General features: G+C 42.8%; 1 protein-coding gene across 2 annotated transcripts in view; it reads left to right on the top strand.

Annotated features, from left to right (window-relative positions):
* HUNK (hormonally up-regulated Neu-associated kinase) overlaps positions 1 to 21,775 on the top strand; it is a 118,811-nt gene extending 97,036 nt beyond the window's left edge. For both annotated transcript variants that reach the window (XM_077479992.1, XM_077479993.1), the window contains exons 7-11: positions 851 to 986; positions 9,898 to 10,066; positions 10,307 to 10,390; positions 17,926 to 18,082; positions 18,508 to 21,775. In XM_077479992.1, coding sequence (XP_077336118.1) covers positions 851 to 986; positions 9,898 to 10,066; positions 10,307 to 10,390; positions 17,926 to 18,082; positions 18,508 to 19,169 — 1,208 coding nt within the window. In that variant the 3' untranslated portion in view covers positions 19,170 to 21,775. The remainder of the gene's footprint in view (positions 1 to 850; positions 987 to 9,897; positions 10,067 to 10,306; positions 10,391 to 17,925; positions 18,083 to 18,507) is intronic.
* The last annotated feature ends 593 nt before the right edge of the window (positions 21,776 to 22,368 follow it).

Here is a 22,368-nt window from a genome sequence, read left to right as displayed (position 1 = left end):
CAGATGAGGCTGTCAATCATCTGCTGTGTACTGGAGGGGGGGGGGCGGGAGGTCTCAAAGATTGTCTAGTGTAGGCATAGACCAGTGGTCTCCAAACTGCGGCTCGGGCCGGATGTGGCCCTTTTCTTGCATTTTTTCGGGCACCTTGGCTCTCTATTCCTCCCTCTGATATGAAACATTATTCTGCCACCTGACACCAGCAATGGGGCACTATATTCCTCCCTATGATACCAATGATGGGGCACTATGGCTCCCCCTTAATACCAAATGTGGCAATGTTTACTTCCATTGATGTCAGGGAAATTTCCATTCCTGCTGGTCACAATCTGGCCCTCCTAAAATATGAAGGACAATAAACCAGGCTTTGTTTAGAAAGTTTGGAGACCCCTGGCATAGACTTTTTAGAAGTGACCGGTTCAAATAGCAGAGGGAGGAGAGAGCAGACAGAAATCACACTCGGTGCTTTGGCCAGAGGCAAGCACACACTATAGAAGGATTTTCTTTGTTCAGTTTTCATTTCAGAGGTTATCAACCACTTTATTTTTTTTATTTTTTTGAGCTATTGGATAGAGTGGAGTTAGCAGCACTGTTGGGTTTATATTGCTGTATGTGTCCCTGTTAGAGAGATGAAGGCTGACAATACAATATTCAGTCTTCTTTGTATCTACCATCAACTATGTAGTTTAAGGGCCTGCCTGATTTAGTATATATTGAATGCATTGTTTAAGGTTAACCTTAAATTGCATAGTTTTGGTAAATCGAAAAGAAGATTGTAAGGAGGCTTTCTATTTATTTTTGTGACCAGAATGGACCACATGCAGTTAACGGTATCCCTTCCATTCTTCTTCAGCTGCTGTCACTTTCATGCGCTCTCTGCTGGAGCCGGATCCAGTGAAGAGACCCAATATCCAACAAGCACTGTCCAACCGCTGGCTCAATGACAACTATCATGGAAAGGCCGTGCAAACACACACTTACCCAAACAGGTAGGTACAGCAACTCCCGTGCTCCCATCACAGCATATTGGTGTTTTATATTTTGGAATGGTCTATTTTACTATATTGTAGTCTTTATAATGAAGAATTATGCACAATACAGATACTCTTGTTAGAACCATAGATTATGAGGTTACAAGATCTTAGGAACACACATTACCCATCAGTATCTGGTGCCACTAATCATGGGGGCCTAATCTGGCCATAGATAGATAAAAAAAAAGAAGAAAAAAAAACAACAGATTCTCCTATCCCCACAAGTAAGGTGGGTGGAGGAATCAACCCTGCTGTGTTATTGTATTCTATGAGGACTTTTAGAATACAATGATCAGTGCTGCAGCCAATTGGCTGCAGCTGCTGATCAAATGAAAAAATTCTTGTTTGACAAAAGTCAGTTGTTAAGCCCCATACAGACTATCAGATTTTCTGCTGATTTTTGTCAGATTTACCAAAACCATGTAGTGCAAAGGCCTGCCTGATTGCATACACATTGAAACTCCTAAGGTTTGACCCTCATATTATATGGTTTTGGTAATTCTGAAGGAAAAAATCTGCAGAAAATCTGATAGTGTGTATGGGGCTTTAGAGCGACTTCTGTCGAGTGGGATATTTCGATCCATCCATGGCCAGCTTTAATCAATAGTGTCTACTGTGGAGATTTCTACAGCCAGATGTAATGTTAGGGGGCTTCTTGATACACTATGCAGATATGACTGTTGAGATTACTCTTAAGCTGGGTACACACGGGCTTAAAATCATCCAAAATCAGTCAACTGGACGACTTTCAGGCCTACGTGTACAACTTTCTGTTCTTACTACTGGCTTCTGTCGGTCCAGCATGCTGGAAAACCAGCAGCCGATCAGTGCTGGCAGCCAATGGCTGTGTGTTCTGGGGGGGACAGTCCCGCTGTCAGCACAGAATAGCACAGCGGGGGAGATCGCCGCACCAACATCACTTGTGTTGGTACGGTGATCTCCTAGCCCACTGGGTTGAAACACAAAAAGACTTATAGTGCATACCCAGCCTATAGTTGGCCAAACAGAGCAAATTTTGTCTGGTTTCTGATGAGATGGCCAAATTTGAGCCATGGGTGGCTCTGTTGGCACCCTCCTGCCTGGCATCCTTCAATCCGAAACTCAAAGGAGCCAAGTGGAAAATTGTAAACTGAACAGCATCTTCATCCAATCAGATGCAGCCACTGTTTGGGGATTTGGACAGTCGTGGATTGTTATCACAACCTGCCCGGGAATTTTCCAAGTATTGCTCAAACCTTGCTGGTTTTGTGAAGGGCCAGCTTGATGAATGAATGAAATACTTGTACAATGCGAACTGAATCGCCTCTTGATGCATTGAGGCTGTTCCCACTAAGACATTAGTGACTGTAATCTGTTTATCTGATTGTTGACAGCAAACAAGAAGATCTTTGTCTTATCAATTAACACAGGTGACACATGATCGTTTAACAATAAGGCCGAGACTAACAATACTCATCCATGCAGATAGAGTTACTGCACAAACAAGGATCGTTAAAGCAGACTTAACTGTGTTGTTATCCCCCATCCCCCACCGTCCTGCCATAAGGTTGTTTTATACGTAATCTGGCCATACACCAGTAGAATTTTAAACGTTTGTGCGGAAGTTCTAAAAAACTTTCATCAGAGCATTCAATCTTGCCATCGTTTTCAAATAAAAGCCAAATTCACAGGTAGAATTTCATTTGGGAAAATTTTTCAAACCTGCTCCCTTGAATTTCCCCATCGCTACGGTCCAAAACGATCAACGATTTTACCCCACCAACCATTGGAGAATTGAATGAACGTTCTGAAAATAAATATCTTAAAATTATCTCCAGGTTTTATTTAACTTTAAATCGTTTGTTTGCACCAAGCTAGCCCTGAAGTAGTCCATATATTATGCAGTTTTACTTCCTTGAACCACGGGTTGAAAGAAAGAAAATTGCTCGATCCCCCCCCAATAACACTGACTGAATCCCTCCCACTGTGCTATTGTATTCTGACAGTGGGAGGTTTCCCCACCATCAGAATATATTGATCACTGCCGGCTATAGCCACCGGCAGTGATTGAATAATAATAAAAAAAAATAAACAACAGTATGGTTGTACTGAAGTTGATAGATAGACTGACTTCCGTACAACCAGCCTGCCCATAGATGGAACTAAACTTGGCTGGTTCCTGCTGACCCGGCCAAATTTTGATATGCCTATGGCTGGCTTTAAAGTGTATGGTTGAATAAGATTCAGGTTTTTACACTGTTTGAATTAAAAAAAAAATAGATCTTTATAGGCCCCTTTCACACTGCAGTTTGGCCTCAGTGTGGGCACAGTGCAACTTACCCGCATTTTTTCATGCGGTTTCCCATAGACTTCTATTATATCTCGTGTTTGCATGCAGGACTTTTGGTGTGCATTCAGCAAATGCTCTAAAAATGGCAAACTGCAGTGTGGCAACGCCAAACTGCGCTCAAGATGTATCTAGTGTTGCCACCTCATCAATTTAAACCCAAACACATATTAATTACACAGGTTCTGTGGCTGATTAAGGTGGTGCCTTTACTGCAATAAATTAGCCTCAGAACCTGTGTAATTCATATGTGCTCGGGTTTAAAGGGATGAGGTGGCAGCCCTAGATATATCAGTAATTACAGTTGCATTCATTTGTGCCTTTTATATCTGCCTGGAGTTCAGTTTTACACATATGATTTTTGACCAAGCAAGATTTAGAGTTATTATTATTATTATTCAGGATTTATATAGCGCCAACAGTTTGCACAGCGCTTTACAATATGAGGGCAGACAATACACTTACAATACAAATCAATACAGGAGGGATCAGAGGGCCCTGCTCGTTAGAGTTTACAATCTAGAAGGGAGGGTCAAGTTGAAACAAAAGGTAATAACTGTGGGGGGGGTTGAGCTGATGGAGAAAATGAAAATAGAGGTTAGGTGTGGGTGGGGTAGGCTTGCTTGGGGTAGAGTTGCCACCTCATCCCTTTAAACCTGAACACATATGAATTACATGGGTTCTGAGGCTAATTTAATGCAGATAAGGCAACAAGTGAGTTTAATTACCACCTTAATCAGCCACAGAACCTGTGTAATTAATATGTGTTTGGTTTTAAAGGGATGAAGTGGCAACCCTAGCAAGATTGCACCTTTGTAGGGTAATGAAGCAGGGCTGGGACTCTCCCAAGGCTGGGGAAAATAATAACCATCAGGCAGGATTATCCACATTGCCGATCGTTTTGTTCTCCAGAAATGTTCGTTCACAGCTGTTGGACGCTGGCCCATTGACAAAGGTTCACTGCTCAATCTGGCCAAGGAAGAAGCCCATAGAATGTCTGTCCTTAGCTTTAGAAGCACAATGAATATAAGTTTGCAATTAAAAAGGTGGTAGACCTTCCCCGGATTTTCCTGCCATTACACATTAAGGCTCCATGCACACTGGAGCTCATAAACTGCAGTTTATTGGAGTTTGGGCGTTTTTTTTTAAAAGCCCATAAACTCCACTCTATGTTAGCCTATGTGTCCATACACACATGGACGTTTTTCAGCTTTAATGAGCAGTGGAGTTTATGGGCTTTTTTCTAAACACCAGAAATTCGCGTTCAAAGTGCCGTTTTTCACCGCCAAAAAACGACAAACGCTGATAAACGCTTATAAACGCTGATAAACGCGCGTTAATTAGTGTTCGGCATTCTATTTTTTCAATGCATTGTGGGAGTTTGGAATGTACTGTGAGATTTTTGGAGTGTCCTCTGTGTATTTTTATTGAAAACGCCCATAAACGCTAACACTAATAAACGCTCATAAACGCTAGTGCAAAACTCTGTTAAAAGCAAGTTTTTCAACCAGCGTTTTCTGCCAGCAATCTGGCATCCAGAAAAAGCTTTTTTGAGCTTCAGTGTGCATGGAGCCTAAATAAATCATCCTTGATTGACTGGGCTGCGGCAGGTGAGCTCTCCCAGCTGCTAATTCTTACACCTTTGTTTATATATAAATAGGAGAATTGCATGGGGCGATGGCAGACGGTATTACAGAAGGGCAGGGCTGGGCGGTGGATCGTTTGTTTATATTGTCTTATAAAAAGGGTGTTTAGACTGTAAAATATGTCTGGGAACTTCAGTCTACACAAATGCGGATAATAAAGACTGTTTGCACTGGATTGTCTGAGTACCGGGTCCCATCTCAATGGCTGCACCCAAAATAATGCATTCTATTAGATTTAGGCTGGCCATACATGGATTAAAATCTGGCTGGTTAAGCAGAAATCCGCAGAATGTCTACCCATATGTGGGACCCTGTTTGTATAGAAGTCGATGTACCAATTGACTTCTGTACAACCAGCCTATCAGATAAATGCCCCTCCTGGAACAAAATTGAAATCGTGCATATAGCCGCATCTAGCCATATATCGTAAATCATGTTTTTTTTTACCCTGCCAGAGAGCCCACTAGTGGTGACTACATCCACCTATTTGTGTTCAGAGTTGTACTTTCATAGGTTTCAAGGTGGCTGATTACGGTGGTAATTAAACACTTGATGCCTTATCTGCATTTAAAGTGTTTGTAAACCCTTTTGTTTGTCTTTTATCTATAGGTAAGCCTAGAATAAGCCTTACCTATAGATAGTGGAGATATCTCCTAAACATGTCGCCGTTTAGGAGATATTTCACTTGTAGTGACAGCGACATCGGCGCATGCGCTGTGAACAAACGGACCACCGTGCCGTTTCTTCCCCCAACGTGTACCGTGACTGACGGCTCCCATGCACATGCATGGGAGTGACGTGACGCAACACCGGCCAGTCACAGAGCTGGGGTCCGCAGCCCCGGAAGCAAGGGGGGCAAAGATGGACGCGGCCTGCACAGGGGACAGTGCGGGCTTTGTTTGCAGGTAAGTGCCCTATAATGGACTAGTATGCGATGCATACTAGCCCATTATGCTTTTAATTTGCAGGCCTTGCAGGGAGAAAAAACAGGAAGTAAAACCTATTGGGGTTTACTTTCTCTTTAATTAACCTCAGAATCTGTGTAAGTCAAAGGTTTTCCGGTTTAAAGGGATGAGGTGGCAACTCTACATGTACAACCACTGACTCCTGTAGGTGACTGTAGACAGAACCTGTGGATTCCTTGGAAGGAAAATATAATATACGCTATATGGCTAGGTACACTACATTACCAAAAGTATTGGGACACCTGCTTTTACATGCTCATGAACTTTAATGGCATCCCAGTCTTAGTCTGTAGGTTTCAGTATTGAGTTGGCCCACAAAGACAGGGATGAGTGAGTTTGGGGTGGAGGAACTTGACTGGCCTGATTCCTGACCTCAACCCGATAGAACACCTTTGGGATGAATTAGAGCGAAGACTGCGAGTCAGGCCTTCTTGTCCACATCAGTGTCTGACTTTTGGAAGAACGGTCAAACATTCCCATAGACACACACTCCTAAACCTTGTGGACAGCCTTCCCAGAAGAGTTGAAGCTGTTATAGCTGCAAAGGGTGGGCCAACTCAATATTGGACCCTACGGACTAAGTCTAGGATACTATTAAAGTTTGTGTATATGTAAAGGTAGGTATCACAATACCTTTGGTAATATAGTGTATGTCTGTGTGGATAAAGGAATCTCCACTTTCAGTTCTTTTATTGAAGCAGCTGCAGCCCCATGGCTGCCTGAATATCCCACCTGCATCTGATTGGGCGCAGGCACAGTTCAGCTGACAGTTTTCCACCTGGACCAGTCGATTTTTAAATCAACTTTTGCCAACTCCAATTTCAGCCCATTTAGCAGGAATCGTACAAAATTCGAGGTCTGTATGGATAGCTTTAGTATCAGCCTGCTGCGGTGTACTGTACAGTCTGTTAAGCAGAGCTCATAAAATGGGAGGAAGAAGCAGCATTAAGCCCCAAACACACGATCAGAAATTCTGCCAGCAAAAGTCAGATGTGAGCTTTTGGTCAGAATTTCTGACCGTGTGTATGCTCCATCGGACTTTTGCTGGCCGAATTCCAGCCAGCAAAAGATTGAGAGCAGGTTCTCTATTTTTCGGTTGGAAAAAGTTCCAATTGGAAATTCCGATCGTCTGTACAAATTCCAACGCGCAAAATTCCTACACATGCTCGGAAACAATTTGACACATGCTCGGAAGCATTGAACTTAATTTTCTCGGCTCGTCGTAGAGTTGAACATCACCGCGTTCTTGAGGGTCGAAAGTTCAGAGAACTTTTGTGTGACCGTGTGTATGCAAGACAAGCTTGAGCGGAATTCCATCAGGAAACCATCCAAGTTTTTGCAGACGGAAAATCCACTTGTGTGTACGTGGCATAAGAAGCAAGCGAGGTGCAGAGGAGAGACCAGAGGTATTCTTTATCTTCCATAAACAACATAAGGGGTTATTCCTTATCTTGTATAAGGAAGGCACTGCCCCAGGAGACATAATGAGATCGTTGGATCATATGCACATCCAACCATTCTCTAATGTCTAGATAACCATCTTTAGATTTTTATTTTCATAGCAAGTAAATGTTCATAATATAGCTCACTTGCTGAGAAGACCCTTCCAAGAAATATATGTGACCGCTAAAGCCAACAGACCCCCTCCAGCAATAGCTTCAAGAAGGGCAGCCATAGACTCCTGTGAAATGTCATAGTGTGCATGTCCCACGGAGAGGTAGTATAGAATATCAAGTGTACATTACAGGGAGGGTGGGGATCTGTATTCAAGAGATCACTACCATGATGAGATCAGTAGGTCAGGGGTAAGGGAGAGGATGCCTGTAGGGTGGTATTTAAACATCATACAGGCAAATGAATTATTGACACTCCAGTCTTTTGTTAAAGACCAGCCCTTGTGACCTAAAATCTAAAGAGCAGCTCCAACCAAATGGGTGAAACCGTTTAAAAGGTTTACTTGTCAGCAATCTCCATAAGACTTTGGTAGTAAAAAAAAAAGCACATTTATGCATAATACATAACATAAGTATACGGGCCTGTACATCAGATATAGACGAGGGATTTTGTAAATGAAAGAGGAACAGAGAGATTATAAAAAAAAAAAAAGACACAAATAGTTATTATTAAACAGGATTTTTATAGCACCAATAGTTTGCACAACACTTTACAACATGAGGACAGACAGTACAGTTACAAAACAATTCCATAAAGTAGGAATCAGAGGGCCCTGCTTGTCAGAGCTTACAATCTAAAACTAAGCTGGGTAGTGCTGTGTAAATCACTGGGTGCACAGAAATACAAATCTATGTGTTGGTAATTCAACCCCATATATACTATATTACCAAAAGTATTGGGGCACCTGTCTTTACACACACATGAACTTGGTGTGTACTAATGGCATCTCAGTGTTAGTCCGTAGGGTTCAATATTGAGTTGGCCCACACTTTGCAGCTATAACAGCTTCAACTCTTCTGGGAAGGCTGTCCACAAGGTTTAGGAGTGTGCCCATGGGTATGTATGACCATTCTTCCAGAAGCGCATTTGTGAGGTCAGTCTAGGGTTGCCATCTCATCCTTTTAAACCCGAACACATATGAATTACACAGTTTCTGTGGCTGATTAAGGTGATAATTAAACTCACTTGGTGCCTTATCTGCATGAAATTAACCTCAGAGCCTGTGTAATTCATATGTGTTAGGGTTTAAAGGGATGGGGCGGCAACTCTAGGTCAGTCACTCATGGACGAGAATGCCTTGCTCACAGTCTCCACTCTAATGCCCCGTACACACGAGCGGACTTAAGTCCGACAGACTTCCAAAGGAGTTCCGTCGGAGTTCTGCTGGAATTCCGACGGAGTTCTGACAGACTTTTCGGCCGAACGGACTTGGCCACACACAATCACACTAAACTCCGACGGATTCGAACGTGATGACGTACGACTGGACTCGAATAAGGAAGTTCATAGCCAGTAGCCAATAGCTGCCCTAGCGTCGGTTTTAGTCCGTCGGAGTAGCATACACACGAGCGGAGTTTTCGAAGGGGACCGGGTCCGGCGGAGTTCCGTCGGGAAAATTTGAAGCATGCTTCATTTCTAAAGTCCGTCAGACTTTGGCGAATCAAAAGTCCGTTGCAGCCCACACACGATCGGATAGTCTGACGGACTCGGTCCTTCGGACTTTGGATGTTGAAAAGTCCGCTCGTGTGTACGGGGCATTATTCATCCCAAAGGAGTTCTGTCAGGTTGAGGTCAGGACAGGCCAGTCAAGTTCCTCCACCCCAAACTCACTAATCCATGTCTTCATGGACCTTATGGTTTAAATCATTTGGTGGAGGGGGGATTATGGTGTGGGTTGTTTTTCAGGAGTTGGGCTTGGCCCCTTAGTTCCAGTGAAGATAACTCTTAAGGTGTCAGCATAGCAAGACATTTTGAACAATGGTGTCCCAATACTTTTGGTAATATAGTGTATGTATTATATCTGTGCATTTAACTGTTTGCCACTTTAAAATGTCTTGCTTTCTGTATTGTATACTGCATATCCTACATTGACAATTTGGAAGTCACACCAGATCTTTGTCTGCTGAGTTGATCACCTCCAAAAATACACATGTAATTCATATTAGCAAAATCAAGCAGTCAAACAAATTAATATCAGCAAGAAAAAAATGTTTAAAAAAATACAATTAAAAAAAAAAGTGACATAAAAATAAATAGAATTCTCATTCTTTGCTTTTTAATGTTTTTGTAAAAATAAAATATTTTTTTTGAGTTTTTGTAAGTTTTTATTGCTGATGTTGATTTGCTTGACTACCTCAATCTGTTTCTAATATGAATTACATGTGCATTTTTCTCCATTGTACTTTGTAGAACAGTACAGAACATATTGGCTCTTTATTAAGGAATAAAGTGAGTATTTATTCTTTCCTGTTTAGAATCCACCTGGAAGATCTGAGCCAAAGCGTGATTCGTCACATGTCGGAGAAGCTTGGTTACAAGCACAGCGACGTCATCAACGTCATTCTGTCCAATCGGGCTTGTCATACCCTCGCCGTCTACTTCTTGTTAAACAGAAAGTTGGAGCGCTACCTAATCACCATGAGGGTACGTTCACCTCTATAATTATTAGTCTTTATTATCTGTGCCATGTTGGCTGTGCTGGCATTGGGGTTGGCTTTGATGAGAGAAGGGGGGGATGGTTGGGGGTCGCTGAAGGATGGGGATGGAGGATTTAGTGAGGATTACTTGGAAGCAATGATTATCACAATCACACTGCTCTGTTATCTGCTTTTACTGCAGAATGTGCTGCGCTGTGTAATTAACATCTGTTTCCTTTCATGCCAGAAACCTGACATTAACGACAATGTGTGCCACAAGAACCAGATGCACCCATTAGACAAATACAAGGCAAACAAGAACTCCTACGAGGTGAGAGCCCCAATCATCACAATTTTCTCTTCCTTAAATACAAGGAAAATATAACACAAGAGCAGTGTATCAGTGGGCATTTAGGGTGGGTTCACACTACCCTTTTTCTCTGCGGGTAGTGATTGCAGTTTTGAGTTTTTACAACGCTAGGCACTGTTTCCCATTTTTTTTCTAAACTTTTATGGAATGTCAAAAAGCAACATTACATTAATTTCTATGCACAGCAGCTCATCTTCTGTGCATAGAAACGCAGGGTCGCACAGACAGCTGCGGAGCAGTGCAGAAAAATGCAGACAGGTTGCCTTTTTTTTCTGCAGTGTGGCAGTGCAAACAGGTCAGGTTTTCTGTGTGCCTTTGTGGAGAGCTAAGTTTCATCTCTGCAGAAAAACACAGCTCTCTGCTATATAGTGTGAACCGTCCCTCAAGTGTATGTCTGGGCAAAACAAAAAGCATCTTCAATACATGTCTGCAATTTATGCACATTTCCTTCGGTTTTTTTTTTTTGCTTTTAAAAGCCTGCAAGTACATAAAAATACCTGTTGATCTGCCAGAAATCCAGTGAGCTCCTAATGTGCATTGCGTCAAGGTTCTTCTGCAGCGCATAGATGTGAAAGGGCCCTGAGCACTTCAGTAAGTGATCATGTGTGTTAAAGCCAAAATAAACTCCACTTGACTCACCTTTAATGCAGCTCTGCAGTGTGTGCGAGCATTGTTGGCACATCTTTGACACCTTTGCCCGTTCTTCTGGGCAGGCGTGAGCACAAGAGTTAATTCATCCCAACACCAAGGTATGCCAAGATTGTACACTAAGGAGCAAATGCTAAATCCCATCCCAAAGGTGTTCAATGGGGTTGACGTCAGGGACATCTCTGTAGGCCACTTGTGTTCAAGAAGAAGAACCGCTGCTCCAGGTGTATAAAGATAAGGCTGATTGGAATATCTTGCAGAGTGCTAGCCCCGGCCGGCCTCCGTGGGAAACTTGGAAAGAAGAAAGAATTGGCTACACATCCAGAACTTCCGATTGCCTTTTATTTTGCTTCATAAAGATAACACCAGAGACACCAAACTGTGGTCACGTAGACGCATTTATGTGACCACAGTTTGGTGTCTCTGGTGTTATCTTTATGAAGCAAAATAAAAGGCAATCGGAAGTTCTGGATGTGTAGCCAATTCTTTCTCCTTTTCCAGGCCACTTGTGTTCCTCCACACCAAACTCATCAAACCATGTCTTTATGGAGTTGAGCTTATACATAGGACAGTCATGCTGGAACAGAAATGGACCTTCCTCAAGCTGTTATCACTAGGTTGGAAGTGCTCATACTACAACAATTTTCACTAGGTTGGAAGTCCTCATACTACAACTATTTTTCACTAGGTTGGAAGTCCACGTACTACAACTATTTTCACTAGGTTGGAAGTGCTCATACTACAACAATTTTCACTAGGTTGGAAGTCCTCATACTACAACTATTTTTCACTAGGTTGGAAGTCCACGTACTACAACTATTTTCACTAGGTTGGAAGTGCTCATACTACAACTATTTTCACTAGGTTGGAAGTCCTCATACTACAACTATTTTCACTAGGTTGGAAGTGCTCATACTATAGTTGTTGTCCCAAGGTTAGAGGTGCTCATACTACAACTGTTTCACCAGGGCTTTTTTTTTTCAAAGAATAGGTACCGGTACTCCCCTCTTCCAAGTCACCCCTTGTCACTGTCTCCTACTCACCCTTGAGCACTGTCCCTTGGTTCCACTCCCTACCCACCTACCAATACCACCCCTTTTAGAGAAAACAGAACCAAGTATAATTTTGTGGTGCAAACTAATTTGTATCGAATTTGTTAATGATAATATACAAAGCAGTAAGATAGATCTCCTGCAGCCAGCAACAATAGACCCCCCAAGCAACAATAGATCCCTCCAGCATCAGTAGACGCCCCCCCCAGCAATAATAGACCCCCTGCAACAAAATACCCCATAGCAAGAACAGATCCACCCCAGGAACAATATAGCCCTACCAGCAACAATAGATCTCCCAACAGCCAGCATTCATAGACCCTCCAGCAGCCAGCAATAATAGCCCCTTCCTCAGACAATGGTAAAGTTATTTTTTTTTATATTGTGAAAGATAATGTTACTCCAAGTAAATTAATATCCAACATGTCACGCTTCAAAATTGCCCCCGCTCGTGGAATGGCAACAAACGTTTAGCCTTAAAAATTTACATAGGCGATGTTTAAAAAATTCTACAGGTTGCATGTTTTGAGTTACAGAGGAGGTCTAGGGCTAGAATTATTTCTCTCACTCTACTGATCGCGACGATACCACACATGTGTGGTTTGAACAGCGTTTTGATGTTCAGGCGCTACTCACGTATGTGCTTGCTTCTGCACGCAAGCTCGGTGGGACGGGGTGCGTTTAAAAAAAAGTTTTTTTCCTTATTTATTTTTATTTTTTCATTTTTACACTGTTTAAAAAATAAAATAAAAAATGTGTCACTTTTATTCCTATTACAAGGAATGTAAACATCCCTTGTAATAGAAAAAAAGCATGACAGGACCTCTTAAATATGAGATCTAGGGTCAAAAACTAAGACTAAAATGCAATAAAAAAATGGTCCTTTAAGAGCTATGGGCGGAAGTGACGTTTTGACGTCGTTTCCGCCCTGCATTGATATGGAGACAGGTGGGGACCATCTTCTTCCCCTCACTCATCTCCATGCCACTGATGTGAGAGGATCCGATCGCCTCCACCACTGCCGATGGCTCTGGTAAGTGGCGGAGGGCACTGGAGCAAGACGGGAGGGGAGGGGGCTTAAAAGTAATCTTGCAGCGAATCTGCCACAGAGACCACTATTACCGGAAAGTGGACCACCGGCTGAAGAAGAGAGTATCTGGGGTTATGGCAGCTAGCTGCTGCCATAACAACACTATTCCTCTTCAAAGTTAGGATGTATAACAGCGTGTGGTGGTCTGTAAGTGGTTAAGAAATATTTTTCATCCTGCTCCTTCGAATTTTCTCATAATTTGGTCTAAATCGATTGTTTGGCCCCACTAACGATTAGAAAATTAAACAAACATTCTGAAAATGGAAATTCTCAAGCAAATTTCTACTTATGTATGGCCAACTTTAAACAGATCGAGGTCTAAAAAAAGAACGTTTTGAAGCTGACTTTTCAAACCGGGAGGCCTAATGATACTCATCCGGTCATTTTTCGGCAATACATTCAGAAAAAAATAGATCAAAGCAGAAGGAAAGCAATTCTTCTAAAATCACTGAAAAGTAAAAACAGATCTTTGCAGAAAGCTAGCAGGATGTGAGCGCTCCATTCATTGTGTTCCTTGGCCTGCTGCAGATAAGGAAGCCTCTTTGTTGACATCTAATGTTACAAGTCCGGTTATTTAGGGAGAACAGAACCTCGACACGGTCTGGTTCAGCGGTTTCTCCGCTGGCTCAGGATGTAATACAATAGGCAAGTGATGAAATGCGGTTAAGGCTTGGCAGATGGAGCGTGTGTCAGTGATGGTCAGGGGAGAAGCTTCCTGTTCAGTGAAAAGCCCAGAGAGAATCGGAAACCCCTCCTAAGGTTCCACTTTCTAAAGGAATGAAAGCGGAGGCTGTGCCTGGAACATGTGATACAAGGAAACGCTGCACCCCCCTTCCCCCCCCCTTCCCCTTACTCCGCACTGAACTGTGACATCACCTCTGTACACATGGGAGCTCCAACATACCGCAGTGTAAAACCACTTCATTCATTCACAGCATAAAGACACATCATTCAAAATCCTTTTTATCTTCAAAAGTTTTATTGATGAATATAGAAGGCTTTGGGTATAGTCCCCAGGCAAGCAACAAAAAGGTAAATCCTGGATAGAAGCATTTTTTTATGCTTCTAAACACAGCTCATTATTAACCAATTTTCAGTGCACATTGTGGCATTTACTGTATTTATCGGTGTATAACACGCGCCAGTGTGTAACCCGCACCAATTTAAGAGGGAAGTTTCAGGAAAAAAAACTTTTTTTTTTAAATAAACCACTTTGAAGCAAATTAATGGCCAGTGAGCATCAATGCAGCCTGATCTGTGCCCATCTGCAGCTTCAGTGCAGCCTGATCTGTGCCCATCTGCACCTTGATCTGTGCCCATCTGCAGCTTCAGTGCAGCCTGATCTGTGCCCATCTGCACCTTCAGCCAGGGCCGTCTTTAAGGCAGGGCAAAAGGGGCAGTTGCCCTGGGCCCTGTCATTATTGTGGAGCCCAAAGCAGCTGCCTCATACTTGCCAACTATCAATTCCATCCCTTCTAAATCCCTAAGGGACAAGGGAATTTAAACCAGGATAGTTGGCAAGTATGAGGCAGCTGCTTTGGGCCCCACAACAATGACAGGGCCGAGGGCAGCTGCCCCTTTTGCCCTGCCTTAAAAAAGGCCCTGGGGACTGCCTACATGGGGATGAATGGGACACTGTGGCACGCCCATGTGAACGTGTGAGTGTGTATATGTGTGTATGTATATATATTTTTATATATATATATATATATATATATATATATTTTTTTTTTTTTTTTTTTTTTTTTTTATTTGAAAGTATTGGGACACCTGCTTTTACACACACATAGACTTTAATAGCATCCCAGTCTTCGTCCGTAGGGTTCAATATTGAGCTGGCCCACCCTTTGCAGCTATAACAGCTTCAACTCTTCTGGGAAGGCTGTCCACAAGGTTTAGGAGTGTGTCTATGGGAATGTTTGACCATTCTTCCAGGAGTGCATTTGTGAGTTCGGGCACTGATGTTGGATGAGAAGTCCTGGCTCACAGTCTCCACTCTAGTTCACCCCAAAGGTGTTCTATTGGGTTGAGGTCAGGACTCTGTGCAGGCCAGTCAAGTTCCTCCACTCCAAACTCGCTTTATGGACCTTTTTTATAATCACATCATTTCTGTTCTCAGCTGCATAAGCGGCTTAGAGAACTGGGGGTGGAGAAACAGCAGCACAATAAGCTTCCCAGTAAATGACCATGCAGGGGGGGGAGCATCAGCACAAGTCTGACCACTGGAGGACAGGCAGGATGATCTCCCAGCCTAGCCAGAAGACTGACTACGCTGAGATGAATGTGCTCTCATGCCTAGTGTGGTCAGTTTCAAATAGGAAAGCAGGAGAACTGGCAGTATCACCAGGTATTTCAGACAAAGGAAGCAATACAAGAAGAATAAAATGCTTTTTAATACAAGTATATTATATCACTGGTACAAAAGTCCCCACAATGGCGGACATATGTGCTCTGTTCACATCACAACAGAGCGGAGAGGTGCAGAAAATTGCAGACATGCTGATATACGGTGTATTATGAAAATGTAGGAGGAAAACTAGTTTTTGATGAAGGAGTCTTTAGTTTTCAAAGAAGAAGAATTATGACAAGCTAATAATGAGGAGAGATCAGATGACAGGACTCAGTGACTTTGGTATGTAGGATTGCAGCCAATCACAGAAGGGTTACCAGGTAGGTATGTCAGGACTTTGCTTTAGCCAGTTGCAGATACTTGCTAAATACAGGGTCGGTTTGAAGTTAAAGTCATAACACCTTTGTTTATTTCCTGAGCTTTGAACTGCAATTACCATTGTTTAGGTTAAAGGATCAGTCCACAGCACAACTGGTAGAGGCTCATGAATCAAACCACAGATAGCTTTATGATCCCTTCCCAAGTCTCATACACATACATAGACACCTCTTCTGATGTTGCAGTGGGCATCCTGTCCTAAGCCATTTTGAAGCCATAAGCGGTCTCCTATGTTTATATTTTTCAGGGCCCATTCAGACTGGTGTTAACACCCATCCTGCTTGCATGAGCCACTATTCATTCACATCTGCATCCAACCCGAGCTGCATGCAGGCAGCCTATAGAAGTGGATGCAGATGTATCCACGTGTCAAAATTTGACAGGCATGCAGGAGCGGGCAAATGGACTCGAATGCACACTGTCTACAACATTTTGAAGCTAGCCAGCAAAAATGCTGTTCTTCTTAACTTAACTCGGTTAACTCAGTCCTTAAGTGGTTAACTGCCTGCCCACTCACATGCAGGAAAAACATTGACATTGTAGAATTTGTGCTAATGCATGAAAAGTGCAGAAAGAGTTGTTTTTCGGTTAATAATAAGTTCAAGTGGGAAGGAAATACCTACAGATTCTTTTAATAGCCTCTATAAGAGGTAAATACTGCTTGTGATAAATAAATAGGAGTATGGGCAGCAGATACAGATGCTAGGCAAAAAAAACTATACATAGCATTACTCTTGTATATATTATCCAGCATGCTCAGCAATTTATTTTGCTTAATAAGAAAAAAAAAACTTAGCTGAGAGAACAAAACTTTTATCATTTAGTACAGTGATCTCCAAGGGCTTGCCTTTATCTGACCCTTAGGGCGCTATTCCTCCCACTGACACCAACAATGGGGCAATAATTTCTGCACAGACACCAACAGTGGGGTACTATTCCTCCCACTGACACCAATGATGGGGCACTATTTCTCCCACTGACACCAACAATGGGGCAATAATTTCTGCACAGACACCAACAGTGGGGTACTTTTCCTCCCACTGACACCAATATTGGGGCACTATTCATCCCTCTGAAACCAATGATGGGGCACTATTCCTCCCACTGACACCAATATTGGGGCACTATTCATCCCTCTGAAACCAATGATGGGGCACTATTCCTTCCACTGACACCAATGATGGGGCACTATTCCTTCCACTGACACCAATGATGGGGCATTATGCCTCTCATTGAGACCAATGATGGGGCACTATGCCTCTTACTGACACCAATGATGGGGCTCTATTCCTCCCACTGACACCAATGATGGGGCACTATGCCTCCCACTGACACCAATGATGGGGCTCTATTCCTCCCACTGACACCAATGATCGGGCACTATGCCTCCCACTGACACCATTGATGGGTCACCAGTCCTCCCGTTGACACCAACGATGGGGCTCTAGTCCTCCCACTGTCACCTATGATGGGGTATTATTCCTTCCACTGACACCAACAATGGGGTTTCTATTCCTTCCACTGACACAAATGATGGGGTACGATTCTTCCCACTAATGCTAATGATGGGGTACTATTCCTTCTATTGACACCAATGATGGGGCATTATTCCTCCCATTGACACCAAGGATGGGACATTAATAATGCCCCTAATGCCAAAGGTCTGACATTGTTTACTCCCAGTAATGCCCCCTAAAGTCTGAAGCACAGACTGGTCCTTTTGTTTGGAAAGTTTGGAGACCCCTGATTTAGTATATGAACTCATAGAGAATTTAGTACTCAGCAATCTTTTGGAGAAAAAAGACTTTTTGATTGCGATCTGCCTGGTTGTGATTGACAGTTAGGTCACATTCATGAAACAGTTTTGCTGACTTGTTTGCTCTGCCTTACTGCCCTTTGCTTTGACTTTAGGTTTTGTTATCTATCATATCTTGTATTGATGGTTTGGTCTGACAGTCAACTGTGCTCTGATTTTTAGGAACGAAAGTCTAAAGACCACGAAAAGCGAGGGGAGCAGCGCTCTGCTCAGAAGAAGATAGAGAAATACTCTCCATCTCATAGGCAACCCCCATGTCCAATGACACACAATGGAAAGCCTCCCGTCAAGGAACGAAAATCCTCCAAGTCTGAACGAGGTAAAGGATACTGCCTATGGGATCCTCAATCAACACTGGATGTCCCTGGATCAATCAGGGACAAGATGTGTTTAATATTAAAAAAATGGGGGATTGAGCGATTATCTTTCCTGATTCATCTATGGCCAGCTTAGGAATAAGGGGATTGTAACACTATCTGTGCACTTGTGACAACACAGTGAGTACTGTACGTGCAGCAATGGTTTGTTTTTAAGCTCTAGCTTTTGAGGGATCTACTGCTTGGACTGGAAAAAGAGAGTAGTTCTTTTGAGAGTTTGGGGTAATATAATACCTACAGTGCTCAAATGTCTTAACTCGACAAAGCCGAGTAAAACCCAAGTAAATATCAGTAAATAATGTATGATAGAGTGGTAATAAATGTTGTATTCAGAAAGAGGATGTTGACATTTGTTTCCTCATTGCAGAATCCATTGGAGGGTTAAGTCCATTCCATGAAGTCAGAATTACCAAAACTGGATGTGTCACTTCCTGCTCTTTGGAGTATCTGGAAATGCAAAGTCCGGATCCAAGAACGCCAAAGATGATGAGACGCCAAGACTCCCACTCTCAAGAGACTGTAAACATGAATATGAGTTGTCGCATGAGAGAACCCCACCTCAATGTTGTGCGTTCCTTCGAGTCTGTGAACAGAGAAGACCAAATAGAGTCTTTATCCCCATCCCACCAGTACCGAGTGATCGGTTCACCAGTCTCCTCTCCTCGTCACTCCAGTGAAAGAACTCTGTCCCCAATCTTTCAGTTTGACAGCACCACCCCAGTAAAGGCCCATTCCACACTGTCCTCCTTCACCTACGAGGACAAGAGCAGCCCGTCAAGCTCTGAGTCCATGTCCCCAACTTCCCCCCATTCCCCATCCTGTAATAACAATGGAAACCTGGGTAGCCCAAACAGTGTCAGAAGCCGAGGGCGATTTCCCATGATGGGTATTGGACAGATGTTGAGGAAGAGGAGCCAAGTTACCTCTCCAAAACCTGATAACGCCCTGGACTCCCGAATGCCAGCTTTGCATCAGATGAGCCCGGGATATGCCAGCTTCAACTCCAGTGACATGAACGTGTTTTGCTGATGGACATCTTTAAAGAACTGTTCTTTTGCCCCGCCTCTGAGGAACTCCCAGATTTAGAGAGAGAGAGAGAGGAGAATGTTGCTATTCTTGTAAATGTGAATTTTGTAAAATTACAGATTGTATCCATAAAGCTTGATTTTGTTCTAATATTTCCTCATTGATAAACATTGTCACTTCCTCAGCTTGCACTTCTATGGTATTGATGGCGGTGAGTCTCCAACCTCCACCTGTCTGGTACAGTGTAAGAAAAAGGAAAACTTCCCTTGAAGACTACAAAACTGTGTTTTTGGACATCTGCTACATACCAAGTGCTTCAATCTGCTGTAACGAAACTTTATTGACATAAACAAGGCTGTGGAGAAGTTACACTACCTACCAGGGTACCTACCAGGTTGCTTTCTTGCACTGACCTTGATGCACTTGACTGTTCAAAAAAACAGAACTGCAGAACTGGAGCGACTTGTGCTGGAAACAGCAATTATAAAAAAGGACAGAATCTTTTCACAACTCGTTGAAGAGTAACGGTGTTTATATTTCATATTGCGTTATCGTTCCATTCATTGTTCCATCTTCCAATGTGTTCCCAGTACAATGTTTTGTACATACCTGTATGGTGCTCACAGGACAGGAGCATGAAAGACAGGGTGACCGTGTTTCCTGAAATAAGAGTTCAATTACCGATGCATCTCAGCAGAACAGTTTTGCCTCTACCCTTAACCTCTCCTCCCGTTCCCCCGTGTTATTTCATAAGTTACAGTTAGAGCAGCTAGTGTATAGGCCAGTGTTTTATTACTACTACTAATTCACTTTTGGTGAGTTTTTTTGTATATACTATAGGCTAGACATACCACTTTCCAAATCCTACATTAATTTCCCTACCCCAATTTAAAGCTGAAAAGCAAATATAAGAACATTGGGCATGGTGTATTCTTACTTGAACTTTGTTGCCCTTTGTGTTATTTTTCCCTGTAATTCAGTATAAAACTTTGCCTCTGTATAGGAACTTCCTGTAATAAAGACCAGTTGCTGCTGCTCTCTTTCCTTGTGCAGGGTGACTGGTCTGGTCTCCGCCCCCCTCCTGCACAGGCAGCCTGTAGTGGTTGGACCTGTTAGGCTCCTCCCACAGCTCTGCTCTCTGAATAGGCTACATGCAGCACAGTGGAGGTGTCACCGCTGCTTTCAAAGTAATATCTAGATTGGTAGAGGCATTGGCTGCACACAAAGTGCATTTATAGCCTTTGTGGCTAATATATATATATATATATATATATATATATATATATATATAGAGATATATATATATATATATTATATAGTACATATGTGGCTAATATATTTTAATGAAAGTTTTTGTGCCCCTATTTTACCTTTAAGGTTGGCCTGTTATGTTTGCAAATTAAAAGTAGCCATTTTACCGCTCTTTGAGGCTACATTCTAACTTAAGCGTCACGTTTTCAAGCTTTTTGAGCAGATTCGCACGTTTTTGCAGCTTTTGTCAGACCTTTTTCAACGAAAAGATGTGCAGCGCTGCTGAAAAAGGGGCGGATAGCTGCTGTTTGAGCTGAAACGCATGACAAAATGCTTGAAAAACGCTATAAAAAAGCTAATTTTGCGCATTTCAGGTGTTTCCTTCCAGCTCGTGACAGGCATTTTGCTACAAGCAGTGAACAACAGTTATTGAAAGCAAAAGGCTTTCGGTTGTTGAACATTTTTGAGCTTCAAGCTACAAGACGCTCAAGTGTGGGCCTTGAGCTGAATTCCAGGCAGACGTAAAAAATAAAATAATAGTTAATACAGTTATAAAGTTATAAATTACATTTGGGTACAGTAGTGTTGCATTACTGAGCAAATGCCAGTTAAAGTAGCACAGTGCTGATTGGAAAATATACCCTGGTCATGAAGAGGGTAAAAGCTTTTGGAGGTCAAGCGGTTAAAAAAAAAAATCATTCAGTTATTTTAAATATTCTTGTAAGCACCTGCATTTGAATCGATATCAGCCTCTTGGCATCCCCTGTAAAGCAGAGCACAGACTAGGTGAAGGAAAGGCCCACACTAAGAGCCAACTAGGTGTGCTGTACTGCTAACAAGGAACATATTGACAGGAGGGTGTCTTCATCAGGCTCCTGCTGCTCCCTCACTGTCCATTCACAGACTAGGGACCAGCAGGAAAAATCAGGTCAGGTGGCTGTTCCGTGCTGTATGGCGAGGCGGTGTAAATCTCAGGTTGGGATGGACTGAAGTATAATCCTTTAGGCTTGCAAAGCAGCTCCCATGTATACATTTGAGCGGTGTATGTAGGTGTTTGACTGTAGTTTAGCTTTAAGTATACGGATAGAGGCCAAAACTACTTTTCTGACTTTTCTAATCTAAAAACAAAGTCTCCTCTTCCAAAGCTGAGATTGTTACAAACCCTGAGAGTAAATTAGTCTTATCTCCCTGGAATTCACCAACTTATGAAACAAAACATAAATCTATTCTAGACCTACTCAACATTCTTGAAATAATCGCCAGTTGCAACCATAGGATGATCAAAGTGCGAAGGCTTTGAAGTACAATAGCATTTCCATAACGTTCTGTTTACAATTATACAACCCAGTGACAATTAATAGACTGCCATGTCTTTGTATTATTTTTTTTTTACAGGTGTTTAGGTCTCTTAACATAAATGCGTTTTAACCTGTTTTCCATAATAACCAATGACTTCAGAAACCTCTGCACGGTATAACTGCGTCTCCTGCCTTCTCTCATATAGACCTAGACCAGGGGTCTCCAAACTGTGGCCCACGGCAAGATTTTATGCAGCCCTTTAATGTAAGGGGGGACTCTGATGGGTACCTGGATGTAAGGGGGGACTCTGATGGGGACCTGGATATAAGAGGGACTTTAATGGGGACCTGGATATAAGGGGGACTTTGATGGGGACCTGGATATAAGGGGGACTTTGATGGGGACCTGGATATAAGGGGGTACTCTGATGGGGACCTGGATGTAAGGGGGTACTCTGATGGGGACCTGGATATAAGGGAGTACTCTGAGGGGGACCTGGATATAAGGGGTACTCTGACGGGGACCTGGATATAAGGGGGGGTTCTGATGGGGACCTGGATGTAACGGGGGACTCTGATGGGGACCTGGATATAAGGGGGTACTCTGATGGGGACCTGGATATAAGGGGGTACTCTGATGGGGACCTGGATAT

Source organism: Lithobates pipiens, unplaced genomic scaffold (assembly GCF_037356315.1).
Source record: "Lithobates pipiens isolate NorthernLeopardFrog02 unplaced genomic scaffold, aLitPip1_a1.2 Scaffold_16, whole genome shotgun sequence".
Lineage (NCBI taxonomy): Eukaryota > Metazoa > Chordata > Amphibia > Anura > Ranidae > Lithobates > Lithobates pipiens.
Note: the sequence above shows the minus strand (reverse complement) of the source record. Positions and strands in the feature narration are given on the sequence as shown.